The sequence below is a fragment of the Paralichthys olivaceus genome, chromosome 13 (assembly GCF_024713975.1).
Source record: "Paralichthys olivaceus isolate ysfri-2021 chromosome 13, ASM2471397v2, whole genome shotgun sequence".
In the NCBI taxonomy this organism is placed as follows: Eukaryota; Metazoa; Chordata; class Actinopteri; order Pleuronectiformes; family Paralichthyidae; genus Paralichthys; species Paralichthys olivaceus.
Window position 1 is genome coordinate 15,969,504 of NC_091105.1, and position 18,711 is coordinate 15,988,214.

Genomic DNA, 18,711 nt, shown 5'->3' on the forward strand with positions numbered 1-18,711 from the left:
TTCTACCCCTGCTATAATCACTTAATTTCATTAATTAACTTTATAAGTTCACCAAATGTGTAAAATTAAACTTTATAGAATTAAGTTCTTTAAATGATCATTTTGTATTCCAGACTGTAAAGACAAAGTTAGAACCCCATCATTTATTCAAGTAAAAAAAAAAAGTGTTTTCATTTTATGTTGTTAATGATGCTAAAATGATCCCAAACCTGGTCTCCCCACTCGTTGATGATAGGCATGTTGATATCATCTATAAAAATGGACATTTTCCTCCCAGCTGGGGGTCCATAAGTGCTCCCCATCCTCTTGTCCACATAGCTCTCGATTGTCCTCTGAAAAAAATGAGCAAAGAATCAAGTATGGTGACAAAGACCATAACAAAAAAGCCACCGCAAGAGAAAGAGAGGTCACATCTATTATGTTCCACTCTGACATAATCCATTGTAACAGCTTGATCAATGTGCAGCTTAGCCATGTACAGACAAAAGACCATGTTCCTTCCTACAGCCGTCCTTATTCATCACACCAGATATCGATAAACATTAGTTCACGAGTTCACAATAATCCATGACATATTATCTTCAGATATAGCTGCAGTAGCACAAAGAGCTGTTAAATCTATATTAATTAACAGGATTGTAAATACATGGTTTTGTACTACCTGGTACATGAGCGGTGTCGTAGCAGATGAGAAGTTGAGGCTCTTGCCCATGTGGCTCTCAGGATCGTATTTCGACATGTAGCCCTTGATCATAACAGTCTTGGCTGTTCCTTGCTCTCCAATCAGCAAAACGGCCTAGACACATTAATAGATTTGTATCAGGTGATTGCAAATGGTCATTAATAGTCATCAGTTATTCAGGTGTAAATCAAGCAGCCTTGGGGAAATTACATATGCCCAATAAAAGTATGTCTAAATAAACATGTAACCAAAATGAATTAAAATAAATAACCTTTTCTGGGATTATTTTGGGCATTTTTTGGTTCACTGTTTTGTCATAAGTTGGTTTGTGTGTGTGTGTGTGTGTGTGCGTGTGTGTGCGTGCGTGCATGCGAGCGTGTGTGTGTGTGTGTGTGTGTGTGTGTGTGTGTGGGTTTTTGTGGGTTTCCTGCACATGTTGTCACTCTTATAGTGAATCCTGTTAACCCAGAAAGCTCATTCTCTGACAAGCTATTTCTTAAAACCACCAGCATACAGATGCTCCTGACTTTCCTCTACTGGCATTATGAATACGAATGACCACTACATACATGCACATACACACAAATACACACACACATTATGGTGAATGTGATGTGGTGCAGTATTTTATGGGCCACTTTAATACTCAATACTCTAATAAGTAGAGTATTGACCATCATATTTAATGGAGCCATGCTGGGTCCACCCACGCAGCTATGTTGTCGATCTGAAATGTGTGCATGTGTGTGTGCCCACCCATCCATGGCTAGGAATACATAAAGCCTTATACACTGAATAGAGATTAGTTGTAGAGTTTTAGCGAAGGCTCTATCCTGTCTAAAGTTTTATCATAAAGCTTAAATAATCTATAAAAAGGGACATGTGTGTATAGTACGTTATTGTTCACAGTTCATTTTAGGTTATGTGTCACTTGAATCATGATTCAGTGCTTCAGTTGATAAAACACAACATGCAAAGACATCATGAATACACAAATGACACATGTATTTTAAACAATTTCAAAGAAACCCATGGATTTGGACTTTTTGAATGAAATTCTGACTTTGTGTACAGTATATATTATTTTCAAAGCAGTACACAGATGGTGACAACTTTGTCCATGACCTCACCTTGCCCTGCTTGGCGATGGTCTGAATTAGGAAGTCTGTTCTGACATTGTCCACATTGGGGACCAAGATAGAGCTGTACTCTGGTGTAATATCAGATGGATAAATATATTCCTCCACTCTGGTGCTCCAGTGGGTCCACTGACCTGAGAAAAGGAAAAATGAGCAGATGTTAAAGAGATACATGCTGTAGAGATTGGCACAAAAAATGACACTTCCAAACTGTGGTCCAATTTGAGAAATATTTTCACATTTCACAGTATGATTTGATAAACGTGCACCTGCTCTACCTATCATGCGTCTACCTGTCAACAGGTAGAAAGCTACTCTGCATGAGATAAAATCTGTTCATCAGTGCATGCATACCATCTTCTGCGACGTTGTAGTCGAACATGAGGTTCTCGCTGTCATTAGGAATGTCTGGCAAGTTCAGATGGATACTGTCGTTCTTTCTGAGCCACATCTCCATCTTCTTCCTGTCATCCAGTTCGAGCAAGGCTCCAGTGCTCCAGATCAGGGCAAACACGTACAGACGCTCCAAGTGCTCTCTGGATAAGTCACCACACTGCTCCTGTAGAGTAACAATCGTCTTGATTCAAGGACTATCGAAATGACCAAATATAACAGATGGCGGGAGTACATCAAGAGTTGTACTCCCGAATGATATAAATAGTCCCCTTAAATTCAATCAAGCTGCACCAGATTTCACACAAAATAAATATCATGTAGTGTCAACAGGTGAATGCAACGTTTCACAGGTCCTCCAACACTATCATCTCAAGAAAAAAACTATTTTCTTATCATATATGTATTTATAATTAAGTATTACTTCAGTTGTAATGAGTGTTCTAATACCAAACACATTAAAACAAGAAAAATGTATTTTTTATAAGAATCCATTACAGCTGATTAATGCTTTTAGACCCTAATTTTAAACAGTGGGAATAATTAGGGATTTTATAGCTCTGCTAGTGGTGTAAATCATTTTTTTTTTCTACTAAAGTAATTTTGTTTCCAGTGCGATAGAATTTTTTTTAATTCTTCTATTTATGATCTATAAGTGCATTCTGTCCAGAAGACTTGTAACCCTACCTTAGGTGGTATGAGTCCCTGCAGCATGTTGATGCACTGCTTGATGACAAAGGCCTCGAGCATGTCCATCTTGGTCTCCAGCGACTGCACGCTGAACTGGTAGAGCTGAGAGAAAGAGGAGGAGAAGAGGTCCCTCAGCACCTCTGCCTCCTGGGGGGAGCGTTGCTTCAACCAGCCCTGAAAGCACCAAGCACATTGCAGTAGTTAAGATTCCATGAATAACATACATTTCAAACATCACGGCACAGCAGGACACAGCTTCTGTTGCCCTGTTATATGTTGTTTATCTGTAGTAATCGGATGTAGTAGAAATGTTAAATCCTTTGAGTGATCATAATTGTCTTGCAGCAATTACTTTTTGAATGATTTGGGAATTTTTTTGACTATTTCCGGCACTTTAAATTTAGACTTAAGATTAGCAGATAGAGATCGCTTCAGTCAGAAATTCAGAAAGGTAGCCAAGGAATTGTCACCTAGAAACCATACAACATACCAAATTAGATCATAAGCAGCTTCTATTTTCCATAATGGTGTAAACAAAAAGGTTTAAATTAGATGATTCACCTCTAGTATAGGGCTCCAGTCGAGGACAGAGGAGCTCATGAACACCATGCCGTTACGAGAGACAGTAGCTGGAGAGGCGTTGTCGATATTATGTGGCTCAAAAGCCACCTTACAGTTGGGAGCCATGGGTATACGATCTCCATTCGCCAATGTAAGAGTTTTGTTGTCATCCAACACTGAGTTCAGGTTCTCGATCCAGATGGCATCGACCGGCCCATCCAGGACAATCCAGATGTGCTCGCCTGAGAAAGAGAAAAACATTGCATTTGTTTTCTCTATGAATGTGATATGACCCACTGCTTTGACCTATAATTTGCTATTCAGCAGAATGAAAAGGCCTTTGAATATGTATTAAGAGCATGGAAAAGGTTACACAACAGCTCTTGTTAAAATAGAAGGCAAGTGAACTACTGGGTCTGCATAGAGGGGAGTCCAAAATCCAGTCGTGCTTATATGGACTATAGCTCAACCATATCCAAATTACTACTTGTGTTATTATTTTGCAGTAGTGTATACACATTGAAATGTATTTCCTCACCAGTTCCAGAGACCCCAAGGTAGGACAAGAGCTAAATAATATTAAAAACCTTATCTATTCACAAAACACATGACGGTCGACTTTAACTGTCAGTGAAACATCACACAGTCTAGCTGCTGGTCATTAATGAATTTGGTTCATGCTGCTGTGATATAAGTATGCTGCTTTGGTCCAATGCAGATGAGTATAGCTGTTTAATCACTGACCTAGAATTCTAAACTAAACCAGCAGGTCGGACTCACAATGACTTGTTACTAATACGACGGCTCACATGTACACAAGCAATCAGCCACATTTACTACACTGTCACTAAAATAGATCGCTGCATCTAGATGACAGCAAGTGCAGTCTAGTTTCATTGGGCTTCTTTTTTCCCCTGTAGGATATTTCGCTCAGGAGCTGCAGCCCTGTCACAACTCACATCATGTCACACCATCTAGCTTCACTTTACCGGATTCCCATCGGCTCAAAGAAACAAGCCACACAAAGGCAATTTATACAAACATATGGAGTGCAACATGTTCAACAGATATGCAAAACAACATGCGGATAGATAGTGAATACATCAGATGCATATTTTGACACATAAAAGCAAACACACATAATGCATATTCATACCAATGCACTGATGCATTTTTGATGAAGCGTGTAGGCACGGGACTGAGTGGTAGATAAAACAGCTGTTGGTGCTACTTTGAACTATGGATGCGAGTTTGTCCCGAGATATTTAAACTTCTCTGCAACGTAGGAGAAAACGGGTTTTCCCAAAGTTTTCACAGAAAAATGCAAATGAAGGCCTAAATTACCAGGCGCACTAATGAATCGTTTGAAGAATCATTTCGTAACTCGGCAGGGCTCTCTCTCAATTTCTCTCTCTCTCTATTAAATCAACTTAGCAGGGAGGATGCTAATGGGGTTATTCACATTAAAGATTGAGTACTGACTATTTACAACTGTTAGCATGCTTCCAAAAAAATTAATTTATAATCACAAGTCATCTCATCCCACCGTTAAGAAATAAATCAATATTGGCAGCAAAGCCGTTTTCAGACACGAAGTCCGGAAAATCTGCGCAAATTGGGGTCAGGGCTTTTTCAACAGTTTGCCTTCACAACAAAACATAAATCTCCAGAGCATACGGGCGAGGGGTGGCGCAGAATGCGGGAGGCGGCTTGATGTGACATAATAATTTCCACTATGGGGATGTTTTTGTTTAAAATTCATTGACTCCAGCATCAGTTCCTATCACCACAAGCTCCTGACAATGTGTAGAAACGTCACTAAGGTGTCCCCTCATTCGTGGTAATCTCCTGCCATACTCTCACATGGGTTCATTCAGACATTATCCAGTTTTTATAAGCGGGTTGGACGGATAAACTGCAGCAACTAACTTGGGACATATTTATTCCCACAGATTATCAGCTCAGTGCATGTCTCAAAGCAGTTTAAGAAACTTTTCTGACCTTTCTTTGATCTCAGTGTTTTCCTCCAAAGTGTGGAGAAGATGCCGTCAGTCCAATCATTTGTGGCCACATCCAGTCGACCAAACATCTGGGGGGCTGTAATGGCTTTGGGGTTCATGCGCATCTCTCTGTGAAATTTGCCACATTCTGGAAAAAGAAACATGTTTAGAGACATTAACACTTGTATTTGGAACATAGGCATCACGTTCATAACAACGAGAAAAACGGTGTTCTCAAAAAAAACAACAGCTTGTACAATGATTTGTGAGACAGCACTTTTAAGGGTAAGGGCAGAGAGGATGATTTTTCTTCTCTGGGTGTCTTTGCCTCTCTTGCCCACGGACACTTGAGTTTCAACAAACAGCCAAGTTATCACTAGATCTCTTTTACTTGAAAAAATAAAGCGAGGATGATTTTAGAACGAATGCCATGAAACATTTTTAAATCATCAGCTGACTTCAAATTTAGTGTGACTACCCCTTGTCTTTGAAAAAAACTGCAACAATTCTCCCCGGTTGCAGTTTTTCAAAGGTACTTCTCATGTAGGTTGTTCCAAGGATCTTAGAGAACCTTTAGTGTGTGGATAGATTAGGATTCCTTAGCATCTTCCATAATGTTATATATTAAAGTAATCTAAGACTGACTCAATGATGGTGAGAACAGCATCTGTGAGGGCCACACACTGTTCTTTGAAGAAATGATGTTATTACTCCGGCTATAAGTTTAGGGTCAATATCCGATGCAGATATTGCAGAATTATCCTGGGACAGATCAGATGCCTCCCTGATTGTATTGTGTGATGGATAAGAATACACACATCTACCTGACGCAATGCTGCTCATTCCAAAACATGCACATAATCCCACCTGTCATAGCTTTCATCAACGTGTGTATGCAAGTCGTCTTTCCAGCCCCACTGGGCCCCAGGGCCATCATGCCATGTCGGACTGTCTGAGTCTCATACAGCTGGATTAATTTCAGCTTCCAAGATGGGTGACTGATCAGACCTGCTGCATCAACCTGTTGAAGCAAAAATAATAGTTAGAGCACAGAGTTAAGAACAGTGACAGGGTCTGGAATTACATCGTTATGACAGAATCACAAAAAGTGTCGGTCACATTTTAAGATGATAAACGCACAGATACAAAGTACATTAATGCAGAGGAGTATTACAGTATATTGTCCTTCCTCTGCACTGTGGATGCCTCAGCCACTTAGTTTAGATCCCTCACAAATGGTGAACGAAACCATTCTTATGGGATATTCCTATTCCTTTAGGTGCTTTATCTTTAGGCGTTTAAGAGCGACATGAAAGATACAACAGTCTGCCAGTCCATTAGTCTTTTGCCCAATTTTACAGCCTCTGTATTTCTTTGTCCTTACGTTTTCCTGCCCTTCACTCTCTCCCCTCCATCTCTCTATCCCACTGTGTTTATCTGCTACTCCTCTCTCCCTCACAAATGTAGACAATCTAATCCATTACTCCCCCCCTACCTGTTTGTCGATGGCAGCCTCTAGTTCAGGGTAACCTGCTTTATCAAGTTGGATGCCTGGGAAGAGATCATCAATCAAGCACAGGAAGAGCGGCTCGTCCTCATCGATCTAAAAAACACACAAATGCATACACATTGACCCATGTTCAAAAAAAGTCACAAATAATAGTTGAGAATAATCAATCTTGAATCTATCTGATGATACTCATATTCTGGTCTGATCTGTTATGCTTATTTTATGGGTAATCAATACAATATTTTGCTCCTTTTTGCTATTATCAAGATTTCTGCTCATGAAAATGTTTAAAAAGAAACTGGCTTGATTGTTCTCTTTTCTTTTACAATATCAAGATCATCTATTTAATGCTCTTTTGTATTATAATATTCTAAACTGACCAATTTGGAGAGATTCATGTCCCTGAGGACCCTCATGACGATGGTGGACTCCGTGTCAGTGGGATTGGCTCGCTTGGCTGCTCCAAGTGTTCTCAGCACTGACAAGATGTTCCTAAGACCAAAGTCGTAGTGAACCTGGATAGTCAAAGAACATTTGTTTAAAATGATATACAAAATAAGCACAATATCAATGAGACATCTATGTTGGCATCAATAACAGCTCAATCATTCCGTGTGAAATTATAACACTTTCAAGTTGGACCGTCACCGATATTAATAAAATTTGACATTCTGATTTGGACATTAAAAAAACCCATGGAGCCGAAATTAAGCATGTGTCTCGGATCGTAATTAAAGCTGATTAACTTTGAATTCTTTGGCGGAACTCTGATTGGCCAAATCTTCTTTAAGATAGGTCACAAAAAATGGTTCTCATATCGTTTTAAAGCTCTTTTCCAGCTCCAGATTGAACTAAAAAACTAAAGACCAAACTTTCCAGAGGTTGGGATGAAATTATAGGCTAACTTTGATGAAAATATGATACATTTAGAAATGTGTTTTTTCAATTTACCTTTACCCATTATAATCACTCATAATGCGATTATTTAAAATTTTTCAAGTGTGATGCTTTAAATAGTGAGGTGAAACAAGGACATAACACCTCCACCATCCGTTTACCTGTTTGGAGAGTTGCTCCTCACACAGCTTGTAAAGGGTGAAGAACTTGCGGGCCAGCTCCATATTGTCTTTAAACCCACAACTGGCCAGTTTCACTCTGATAATGATCTGACGGTCAGGAACCATCATGGCTACGGTGCGGAAGTTGATCTTCAGGTTCTCAGGCAGCTCCTGACGACCTGCATAACCTGGGTTCTAAATTCAGGAAAAGAAAATATTAGAATAAATGAAAGGGGAGATAAAAAAAATGCATTTGTAATAACAAGGAGGTCTAATTTACATATTATATTTCATAGAACCTTTAAATCTCAAATTTTAACATTTCAATACATCGAAATAAATTGGAGAAAAAGTGTATGCAATCTGTACAAGTATATAAAGATGTACACTGCCTTCTGGGTATCTTTGTATTTACTCATGATGGATATAATTAAATAAAAATACAAACTACATGGAATCTTAAGTTAATATTGGAAGATAATTAAACTTAATTCGCTGCACCATCCTTCAGCTAGTCAAAGCTCTATGGACACAGCGCAGGCTTTCCTCTCCACAAAGGCTGCCTTTGATTACTGTCTCTGTGCACATACTGTATGTGTGTGTGTGTGTGTTAGTTTCTCTCTCTATCACACACACACATGATCTCTGACCCGTCTCCCCACACAGGAGAATTATTGCACTGTTCTGTTTAATGACTTGCCTTGGGATGGCAACTGTGCCAGGGAGATAAAGAGATCTAACTATTATTGTATAAAGAGAGAGGTAATGAACACTGGGTAACTTTATTAAAGAGGCAGACCCCTGTGTTTAATATTGTATGAACTGGCTTGATAAGTAAGACAGGGTGACTCTATTTAACCACATAAATAAAATCTTATAAAATTGCATTATTTGTTTTTGCTTGAAATAAAATCAGCATCATCATATTTTTACCTCCAGTTAATAAGCTAATAGCTTTAGGTACATATATTCATATACCCATCTTATTAAATCTCACTAGGAACTTTCTTTAACTAACACGACACAGCATTACATCATAGCACTGACCATGGTAAGGAAGAGGCCAAACTCGGGGTTCATCATCACATTATCTCCATCTGTGAAGTCAAAGTTTTTGCGACGTTCTTTCTTGCAGCTGAGGACGATTGCAATCTGCTGAGCAGCCACCGACAGAACTGGGAGGTCAATGCGGTTAAACTCATCAAAACAGCCCCAAGAACCAGACTGAGCGAGACCTGGAAATCAGACATGTATATTTATCAATTTATGTAATCAAATATAACGCCCCAAAAATACTTCAAATCAATCATACCAAACTTAGCTTGAAGCAGTTTTGTTCTTTCATTTTCTTGTGCTGCTTTATCTAAAATAATATAACCTTTTTGCACAATATTATTGCATCAATTTGCTTTGTGACTTTTACCTTTGAATATCCTTCCCAAGCCTCTGAAGTCCATCTGGTCGGAACAGTTGAAGACAACGACGTACTTCCCCAGACAGCGACCCATATCTTTTACGGTCTCAGTCTTGCCTGATAAAGAAAAGGCATTTTTTTACATCCTGAGACAAAGTGCCTAATGTTTAAGTGCTGAAAGAAAACCAATTAATCTCATCTGAAATCCTGTGGGATCAACTTATAAATCCTCTTTGCAGAATTCCACCAAAAATGGATTCTGCCCTTTAACTTCTGCTTGTTTGTTGGAAAATTATCTTATCATATATCGGAAGAAATTGTGTCATGTGTCTAAATAGATTTTACAGTCCTACCTGTTCCTGCTGGACCAGCTGGGGCTCCACCCATACTCATACCAAGAGCCTGGGCTATGGTGATGTAGCACCTGAGCAAAGAGAGAGACACACACACAAGGTGAAGAGTTTATCTTTCCCACAAAGATGTTTCCATTCCCCTCACATTCAATCTATCTCACAATAAAGCTAATGTGATATGATTCTCAAGAGGGAGGCAGGAGGTCAGAGCACAGCAGGAGAATGCTGCCTCTGAAGCTGGTCTTGTTCCAAAACCCTTCTGATGACTGTCTCTGAGGCCTGACCCTGGCCTTCTTGCTAAAGACTGTGCTTTCACTGAATCTGTAATTTCAATAAAGTGCCTTGCAGTTGCTGTGGATACTTCCCTCTTTTCTTCTGATCTATGAAAAATGTAAATGTCTAGTTTTGCCTCTATCATGCCAAAGAACATGTAACTGGATCCTTGTCATTCATCCTGAATGCCATCTATGTATAAGGTGCAGCACAGAGACAATCAAGTCACTGTATATATACATGAAAAAGAAACTGTGGTAGCTTCAGTTGTCATAAAAACTCAAAAGGTGTTAAGTTTGTTCAGTCTAGACTAATGTAAAAAAATGTCGGCCTCCATAGAGAGGACCCCCTTGATGTAAATATAAAGTATTTAAATATAAAGGGCCTTTTCTGGGCTATAGAAAACTACAATTCATACAATTTTTAGATGAAACAAACTAGTGAAAACATCATGAGGATTATTCTACATTCAATTTCTGCCAATCAATCCCTTTCACCTAAATCTTAAATACAACCTGATTTAAAGCAAACCAAATTGTGCTCATTCCACTGTATCTTGTGTGATTTAGCATATCTGTGGCTTTGTATTGTATCTGAATGTTGCACTGTATTGTTTGATTTTTTATTTTAATCATGGGTGTGTGCCCGTGTCTGTTTATCATTTGATATTGCCTGCTGGTCAGTACAACACTTCTAACCATTTTATCTCTGCCTTCATGAGCGTGTGTATGAGTGTGTGCCCTCATGTAAGAGGCCTCTACCTGTCAGTCAGTGGTGTTATGACAAGCCTGTCAGTGCAGCCCAAGAATTCATTCTGGTAGATGAAGGCCACATCTGTGATGTTGATGATCATCTGGTCGGAGTCCTCATTGAAGTAGAAACGGCACTGCTTCAGCCAGTCAAAGTCGCTGGGGCTTTTGACATTCAGTTGGCACTGGGGGAGGAGAGTAAGGGGTTAGGGCGACAAAGGAGTAGAAACGAAGAGGAGAGAGAAAGAGGTGGGGGAGGCAGAATGAGAGAGAAGATGATAAAGATAAAAGGTTGAAAACAAGGGGAGAGGGAGGATGGCAAGTGTGGAAATTGAAGGGCATCGTTCGGGAGATGATGTGAGGTAAGAGATAAAAGCAGGAAGAAAGAGGGGTGAATTGGTGGAGGGACAGGAGGTATGGGAGGGTTGAAGTGACAGGAAGGTTACAGGTAGAAAGAAGTTCAGAAGCAAGTAAAGAGGGAATGAGGGGGGGGGGGGGGGGGTTCTTGTCATAAAATGAACAGCTCTTCTGAATTCCCTCTTTTAAAACATGTAGCTAATATAAGGCTCTTTAAGTTATGTCTTTTTATTCCATTACTTTCTGCAGGATCCCCTTTTGGTGTATATTCTGACACCTCAACCCTAATTATCAATTGCGGTCTAACAGATGCTGTTATCTTGAGTGGGGGGACTTGTAGGACCCTTTGGTAGAAACAGCATACTCACCAGCTCGTCAAATATATCCCTCTGGTGGACATGAATGGTGATGAGGGTCTCGTACTTAACCCTCTCTACTGCCGTCAGGTCTTTTGTGGTCATGTCAATCAGAGTGTTGAGCAGGTCCAGGAAGAGCTGGTTGGTTTTGGCCATGATGCGGCGATCGCTTCTGGCGTTGGTCAGAGCCTCTTCAGCGTCTTTTGTCCATAGCATTTGAATGCCTAGCAGACCCACCTTGATCAAAAACAAAATTTCAATATGTTTTCTTCTCAGTATGCAGCCCTAGGTCAACAACCAAAGAGTATGGTCCGTGTGTGTTAATGTTAGTGTTAGTTTGAATCCAACTATGACCTACCTGAGCGGGGAAGGAGTTTAGGAATTCGATGAGCTGGAAGTCGGGCTCTTGGATGGCCATGGCAGCCTGTCGGATCACCAAGTGCAAAGACCTCTGGGATTCGTTTAGCAGACCACTGAGCCAAACCTCTACATTCCCCTCTGCTGTGATAGGACGATCTAGTTCCACAGTCTCTTCCTCCCGTGATGATATAGCCAGGATACGGTCATATACCTGGGAAAGATGACACATTGAATGATTAGACTGACACATGATTCTATATCTTTTTAAGGGAAATAATATGATGAAATATGTTATGATTGTATGTAAGTCTACACTTTTCTGATTAGTCTGTTCAAATGTATGTGCTTGTTTTGTATTCCGCCCGATGCAATTGCTTTGTTATTTTTAGATGTTTCAGTTCTCTTGTCAGAGGGTTTGAAAGATGCCATTGTTCTGTGACACTGACAAATTAAAAGACATAATGACTAATAGGAACAATGAATCACTGTAAGCAGCTAAATGAAAAAATTCACCTTTTCATGGAATTGGACACTTTTAATGTTGTCGAAGACGTTGAGAAGGTGGGCCTGGATAGTGTGGGAGTCGGAAGCCTGGCCCAGGATCTCGAGCAGAGCAGGGTCAGAGACAAAGAAGAAACGAGGAAACTGTAGACGCTTGTTCTCCAAATAGCTGTTTGACAACATGAAAAGAAAATGTTATAGTAGTCTTTCTTAAAGCAGCTTGTGTTTGAAAAACTGCTGGCATCACACCAGTAAAAATACATCTTTTTCTTATGACAAGTTTTTAAAAGTACTTTGCATTTTGAATAAAGTTTGAAATATTCACACATTTGATATGTGATGTAGATGACAATGATTTTGGTTTCATACAATTCATTTTAGTACTTCATACTTACCCTGTAAGTGACTTCTGGCAAATCTCCAGCTGTTCAAAGAGGTGAGGAAGCAGCTGTCCCATGGTCTCATCTCCCACACATGACTGCACGACAATGGGCATCTCATGGGCTCGCGTCATTATCTTCACCCAGGATTTGTCGATGTTTGAGAAACGTTTTGCTTCCTAAAATAGAGTTAAGGAATATTTGATCATTTTCTAAGTCCAGTTGCATTATGAATAAATCCACTACACTACAATTTACTGTCAGATATTTATGTGGTACATTAGGTCATGAACTACAGAGTAACTGAAAATTGAAATTAAAGACTAATAGGACTGTAAAGCCACAAGGACTTTATTAACAGTAATTATACAAAAAATGACATGTAGCTGTTTCTATAATATGTTGTCTCCACTCCTCACCACAAATAAGGCTAAATATTGGATTAAAATACTGATTAAATGATAAATATGTCATTTCACTCACCACTCATTAATTACATTAATAATTCATTGTGATGTACTGTACCTTGGGCATCTGTTTGGCGATGTCTCCCCCCACAAACACAGCCTCCAGGTAAATCCAAAGGTTCTGAACGGTTACCCAGTTTTCAATGATGCCAGTGGTGTTGGAAAGATTCTGTACCCACTTTTGTATCTGGACTTTATATGGAACGTTGTACCTGGGAAATGAAACAGGTTAATAAATAAAATAAATCAACTTTACATTACACCACACACAGCTTGTGCGGTCACTGTAACATACACACTATCGATAAGGAGTTTTAATAGGGACATACCTGTTGCTCATTAGAGACGCCAGGACCATCAGGCTGTCCTCCATGCTGGCAATGATCTCTGATGTGCTGTCTCCTCTCAGCAGCAGTTCTCCACGGGTCTTAAAGTTGGCAAACATAAAGGTCTTGCTGTCCCATTCAGCAATCACCTGTTTCAGTTTCTGCTCAATATCCCTCTCCTTCACTGCACCGATGCAGATATCCTGTGTAAGAAATAGACAAATTTGATGAAACATTAGCAATACCAGTGATAGTGGCAAAAGGCCAGGACTTTAGCACTGTAGTATCAATAATACAGGCAGTGAGAAATGTTAATTATCAATGATGACCACAAGAAAGTACATGCTGTCTGTACAATTCATCAAACAGAAAATTAAAGCAATGTTAATAAGATACTGTAATATAATACAGTAATGTAATGAATCTACTCTGAATGGTATACATGTGTACTTATACTATGTTCATCCGCAAAATAAGGTTATTTTTATAACTGTTGTGGCTGTTCACTCTTACCTCAATCTCCTCTTTATACTTGAGCAGAGGAGCCTCCATAATGTTACGAAGCTTGAATGTATCAGATTCCACCTCAAAGGTATGTCCAGTCACCTGCTCACAACACCAGAAAAAACCAAATGTCAACACAATGCCAATTAGTATTATCTTACTCATAACTATTGAATCAGAATAATTGGTAAATGTGGTGTTATGTCAGTGGCCTCAGGTGGCCTTGTTTCTCTGACCTCTGTAATTCTATTCCAGTGGCGCGCCATCATTGCCTTGTTGGTCATGTGTTCCAGCAGGGGGCAGCACTCACTGAAGTCATCAATTGTTTTGTTCAGGTCCAAAAAGGCCTGCCAGTCCTTCAGAGCGCGAGGTAGCTTACGACACCTGGAAGTTAAAAAGTCAACAAAAGTGATTAATGTTGCATTCTGCTGAGACACAGCGTAACCAGTGCAAAGGTAAAACTTCTAAACTGATGGTCTTCTTCCAACTCATATTCCCCTTGTGATTGCTATTTGCTTAAAACCTTCAGCTGCATTCATACTGTCACGAGAACAGAAACGTGGAGATATATTAATTAAAAAACATTTTTCTATTTGATGGCAAGCTATAACTTGTGCAAATTCTCTGTGACGTGCAGAAAAAATAAATGTTTGTAGTGGTCAGAGTGCAAAGATAAACATAAATGGAGATGGTGGAACTGAAATCTTTTACAGCATTCATGCAATGCTTAATTAGGCCTGAAAAGTGGTGACGCTCAGATGAAGGACAGAAATTCTATCAGTTCATCTGAGTTTCTTTGAGTTTCATTTTCCTGTGAACAGATCTTTGTATGGTTGTCCACTTTCTATGGCAACATGATGAAAGTGTTGTAAAAAACACCTTTTTCAGTTTAATCAATGAAATACATTAGTGGATATCTGTTTAATCTATAGCAGGGTGAAACTTAGAGTTTAGATCAAGTAAGCACAACATTGGTATCAGTTTGATTTACTTAAAGGTGTCACATTAAAATTAATGTCATAGGAAATGAACTCACCTTGTCTGAAAGTCCAGCAGCTCACTGTTGATCTTTTCAATGTCGATGTCAGCCCAGAGGATATCATAGTAACCATTGACTGTCTCAATGACATTGTTGTAAAGGCCATACAGCTTATGAAGCAGAGCCAGTTGCTTCTTGATCTCCAACAGCTGAGGATGCTCGGTGACGGGAAGCCCAAACAACTCCTCTCCACTTGTGTAAGTGATGTACCTTCTATGTAGGTTGTCAAATCGATTCTATAGAAAAGAATGGTCACAAAATACCAAGTTGAATAGTGTTAAATATAACAATCATATAAAATAATCTAGGTTAGCAGCTATGTTTCTTTTCAGACATTATAAATTTAGAGTAATTGTTTATGCATACACTCAAATTAAAACAATTATGAAAAATCTAAATTAAAAACACCCAAACTTATGCATTCTCCATATTAACAAATCAGGTCATCAATAACAAACCTGGAACATGATGAGCCTATCACTGGCATCCTGGGGAGCGAGCCCCACCACCATAGGGCCATCCTGTAGCAGAGAAGAAAAGTTATTTTAGTCAGCTGTTGCTGAACTAAGGCTTAATCAAGCCACAATAATTATGTGCTATAATTAAAACAAACAGCTTGATGGGTAATTAGCCCAATATTGTAGGTGGCTGCAAATGAGTGCTGAGTGTTGAGCACTTCTTTCTTGCATTTTCTTGCCCCTTTTTCCTTCCTTCTTGCTCCTACCTCATCATATTCCTGGTAAAAGTGTTGACAGTCTACCAGGAAGGTTTCTACGTTGCTGAGGAGCTCGTCTTTGAAGGTTGGCTGCAGGTCCACCAGCTCGTTCTGTACGTCTGTGCTCCGGGACAACAGCTTTTCCCAGGCGTACCGCATCGAGTCCACCTTATCAGACTCTTCTTTTGGCACTGACAGATTATATTTATGAAGCATGGCGTAAGACTCCTGTGGAGAGAGAAGAAAGATGCTCAAATCTGGCAGCCACAAATGCAAATCATACATGAAGTGCGCCATATTTGTTTGTTTACAACAACGGGAAAACAGGAAAAGCAGCTAAATTGAAGTCTAAGATATATTTATCTATTTATCTTTACTGTACCTCAATGGGTCCAAGTTGAGAATCAATAGATGAATGCTGCTCTCTGATATCCTTGAGTGATGCCATGGCGATGCGAAAATCATCCAGGTCTTTTATCTTTCTATTCAGTTTCTTTCCAGCTTCATCTACAAAGGCAAAGATCTGCTCCATCTCTGAGCGATACTTCTTGTTACAGTACCGTCCATAATCCACCATCCAGTTCTTGGTTTCAACGGTGAGTGACAGCTTCAAGTCCGCTAGTAAAAAGAAACAGAAGTGAGCAGCTGTAAGCATCCAGTTTACATTTCTTGTTTGTGTTTCTTTAGACAACTTTACTATAAAGAAGGAATTGAGCATGTTGTGTTGTCTGGAAGCAAGGTATTGATGTTATAGGTACCAAAGAGAGCTAGTAACACTAACTCATTCTAACCTGTGGATAGAGCCAAAGCTCTGACGGTGATTAATTCTGGTTCCGAGTTAATCTCCAGCTCCAGGTCTCGATAGAAAACAATCTGGTTCTCAAAGTCTGACAGCAAGGGACTGCCCTGGACAAATCTGAAAAAAAACATAGTTGTGATGGTTTGTGTTGTGTTCAATGGGAGTAACTTCATGCATTAAAAAAGTTCTCTAAAACAGTGATAACAATTTAGATTATCATACTTCTGCATGGACTCTTCACGATCCTCTCTCCAGATGTGATGGAAACGGCTAAAACCATCCAGAGCCATCTTCACGTCCTGCACATTAACAAAAGCAGGAGTTATTTAGGAAATGAGAGACATGGACTAAACATTTTGGGCAAAATTATGATTTTGATTTGTTCATGTTTTTCCAATCCTAGATGAGTGCATCATGTAATCTCCTAGAATGAAAGAGCATGTACCTTTTTGGCGGAGATGACAGAGGTACTGAGAAAAGTCACCAGTTTGACTATGTCCTTGTTCTCAGACACACTCTTGTAGAAGTTTTTGGCCTGGAAGGGGATGGCTTGATTCACCGATGCTGAAATGTCTGAGGTGCTGCCGTCTGAAAAGAGTTAGGAAAATAGAATCTTAAATCTTCCCTGTATAATCAGCTATCTTTGAAGGATTGTTCAGAGAGTATTGGAATCTTGTAAAAATTGTTTCTTATACAAACATTTTTTTGCTTGTTGTGTAACCCTGTTCATATGTTTGTTATATCAGTGGATGATTTATAAATCTTATTCGACAAAAAAACATTGAAGGTTTTTAGATAAAGAATTATTAATTCTAAAGTGCATCTTTAGAACATATTTAATTTCAGCAAATCAATCATGCGTCAATTTTCTTATCTATTTTACTCCATTAGCTCTATTAGTTTAGTTGAATGTGACTGAAAGAGCTGATCTGTGCGGGTGATTAAAGAAATCTCTTGTTTAAATGTCTTCCTTCCAAAGCCACTGACACATTCATGTCCCTTCTATCAGTATGACTGTCTGCTCTCAGTCAGATGTGGCTTTGCTCTGCTGAGCTGTGAAGAGATCTGATTATCAACTGAGTGTGGTGCAGTGACTAATGATCTGTGTTCTGGTCTGCATGTTAGAAACAATATGGATGAATGACTCTTTAAGTCCAAATAGACAAGCAGTTAAGTTATTAAAGTGTTAGTAAAGTTTCATATCATCTCATACCAGCCAGGCTCCTGTACGTTGTCACTCCGTCCTCTGAGTCACTCTCAGAACCGTCTCGTTTCAGGGCCGCCATCCGTCTTTCACTCATCTTTCTCTGCAAAAGGGAAAACAGAGTTCAGGGAACATCTCAAGGTTTGTTTAGCAGACATACAGGATCATTAGGTTATCAGTTCAGAAAAGTAAAATAATCATAAATTAGTTTTAGTAAGGTCACAGGGAGGATGAAGCTATAACCTAGCTGGCATTGGGCAAAAGGTTGGGTACACTCTGTACAGATCGCCTATACAAAAAAAATGCAGTCTCTATACAAAAGTCTATATTATAGCCTATTATACACAATATTCTATTATACTACTATGATACAAAAAACCTGTATTCAAACCTAAAACCATGAGCTGACCATGCTAACCATTGCACCACCAGCCGCACTAAATCCAACACTCATTAAATCAAACCTTGGAAATCCTCTCTTTGCTCCACTGGCTGATTCCTTTGCTGACGCTGACCACACACTCGACAGCCAGGTTTAAAGCCTTCTGAACCTCCCTCAGAGCTGGAACTGTTGCAATGTTAGGGATGGAGAGGGTCGCATTGACTTGGATGATTGCCGTCGGACTGCTGCTTTTGTCTCTGTGTGATTCTGTCTCAGCTACAGGGGGATAAAGTAGAGAAGCTCAAATACAATATAATTTGATTAATTTTAGTAGCTAAGTAGACAGAAAGGGCTAACATCAACCAGATAATTTAGAATTTACAATGTCTTATATGAAGTTAGTGGCCACAGCCATCTTTACAGTTAGAAATATAATGCTGATGCTGGCCATCCATTCAACATTATTTTATTATCTGCTACTTTTGTGTCTTTCCAAAGC

At 39.4% G+C, this 18,711-nt stretch overlaps 1 protein-coding gene across 4 annotated transcripts in view; it reads right to left on the reverse strand.

Annotated features, from left to right (window-relative positions):
* Window positions 1-18,711, reverse strand: part of dnah5 (dynein, axonemal, heavy chain 5) — a 75,091-nt gene that overhangs the window by 35,020 nt on the left and 21,360 nt on the right. For all 4 annotated transcript variants that reach the window (XM_069536568.1, XM_069536570.1, XM_069536569.1 and 1 more), the window contains 32 exons: window positions 18,295-18,488; window positions 17,840-17,933; window positions 17,072-17,214; window positions 16,849-16,925; window positions 16,619-16,743; window positions 16,210-16,445; window positions 15,837-16,055; window positions 15,571-15,633; window positions 15,110-15,348; window positions 14,310-14,457; window positions 14,083-14,175; window positions 13,573-13,772; window positions 13,302-13,455; window positions 12,792-12,955; window positions 12,409-12,565; window positions 11,894-12,106; window positions 11,548-11,772; window positions 10,835-11,007; window positions 9,801-9,871; window positions 9,457-9,564; window positions 9,081-9,268; window positions 8,034-8,228; window positions 7,356-7,490; window positions 6,961-7,068; window positions 6,333-6,486; window positions 5,467-5,613; window positions 3,466-3,707; window positions 2,902-3,078; window positions 2,176-2,380; window positions 1,813-1,955; window positions 662-796; window positions 210-332 (listed from right to left, as the gene is read on the reverse strand). In XM_069536568.1, the coding sequence (XP_069392669.1) occupies window positions 210-332; window positions 662-796; window positions 1,813-1,955; window positions 2,176-2,380; window positions 2,902-3,078; window positions 3,466-3,707; window positions 5,467-5,613; window positions 6,333-6,486; window positions 6,961-7,068; window positions 7,356-7,490; window positions 8,034-8,228; window positions 9,081-9,268; window positions 9,457-9,564; window positions 9,801-9,871; window positions 10,835-11,007; window positions 11,548-11,772; window positions 11,894-12,106; window positions 12,409-12,565; window positions 12,792-12,955; window positions 13,302-13,455; window positions 13,573-13,772; window positions 14,083-14,175; window positions 14,310-14,457; window positions 15,110-15,348; window positions 15,571-15,633; window positions 15,837-16,055; window positions 16,210-16,445; window positions 16,619-16,743; window positions 16,849-16,925; window positions 17,072-17,214; window positions 17,840-17,933; window positions 18,295-18,488 (5,048 nt within the window). The remainder of the gene's footprint in view (window positions 1-209; window positions 333-661; window positions 797-1,812; window positions 1,956-2,175; window positions 2,381-2,901; window positions 3,079-3,465; window positions 3,708-5,466; window positions 5,614-6,332; window positions 6,487-6,960; window positions 7,069-7,355; window positions 7,491-8,033; window positions 8,229-9,080; window positions 9,269-9,456; window positions 9,565-9,800; window positions 9,872-10,834; window positions 11,008-11,547; window positions 11,773-11,893; window positions 12,107-12,408; window positions 12,566-12,791; window positions 12,956-13,301; window positions 13,456-13,572; window positions 13,773-14,082; window positions 14,176-14,309; window positions 14,458-15,109; window positions 15,349-15,570; window positions 15,634-15,836; window positions 16,056-16,209; window positions 16,446-16,618; window positions 16,744-16,848; window positions 16,926-17,071; window positions 17,215-17,839; window positions 17,934-18,294; window positions 18,489-18,711) is intronic.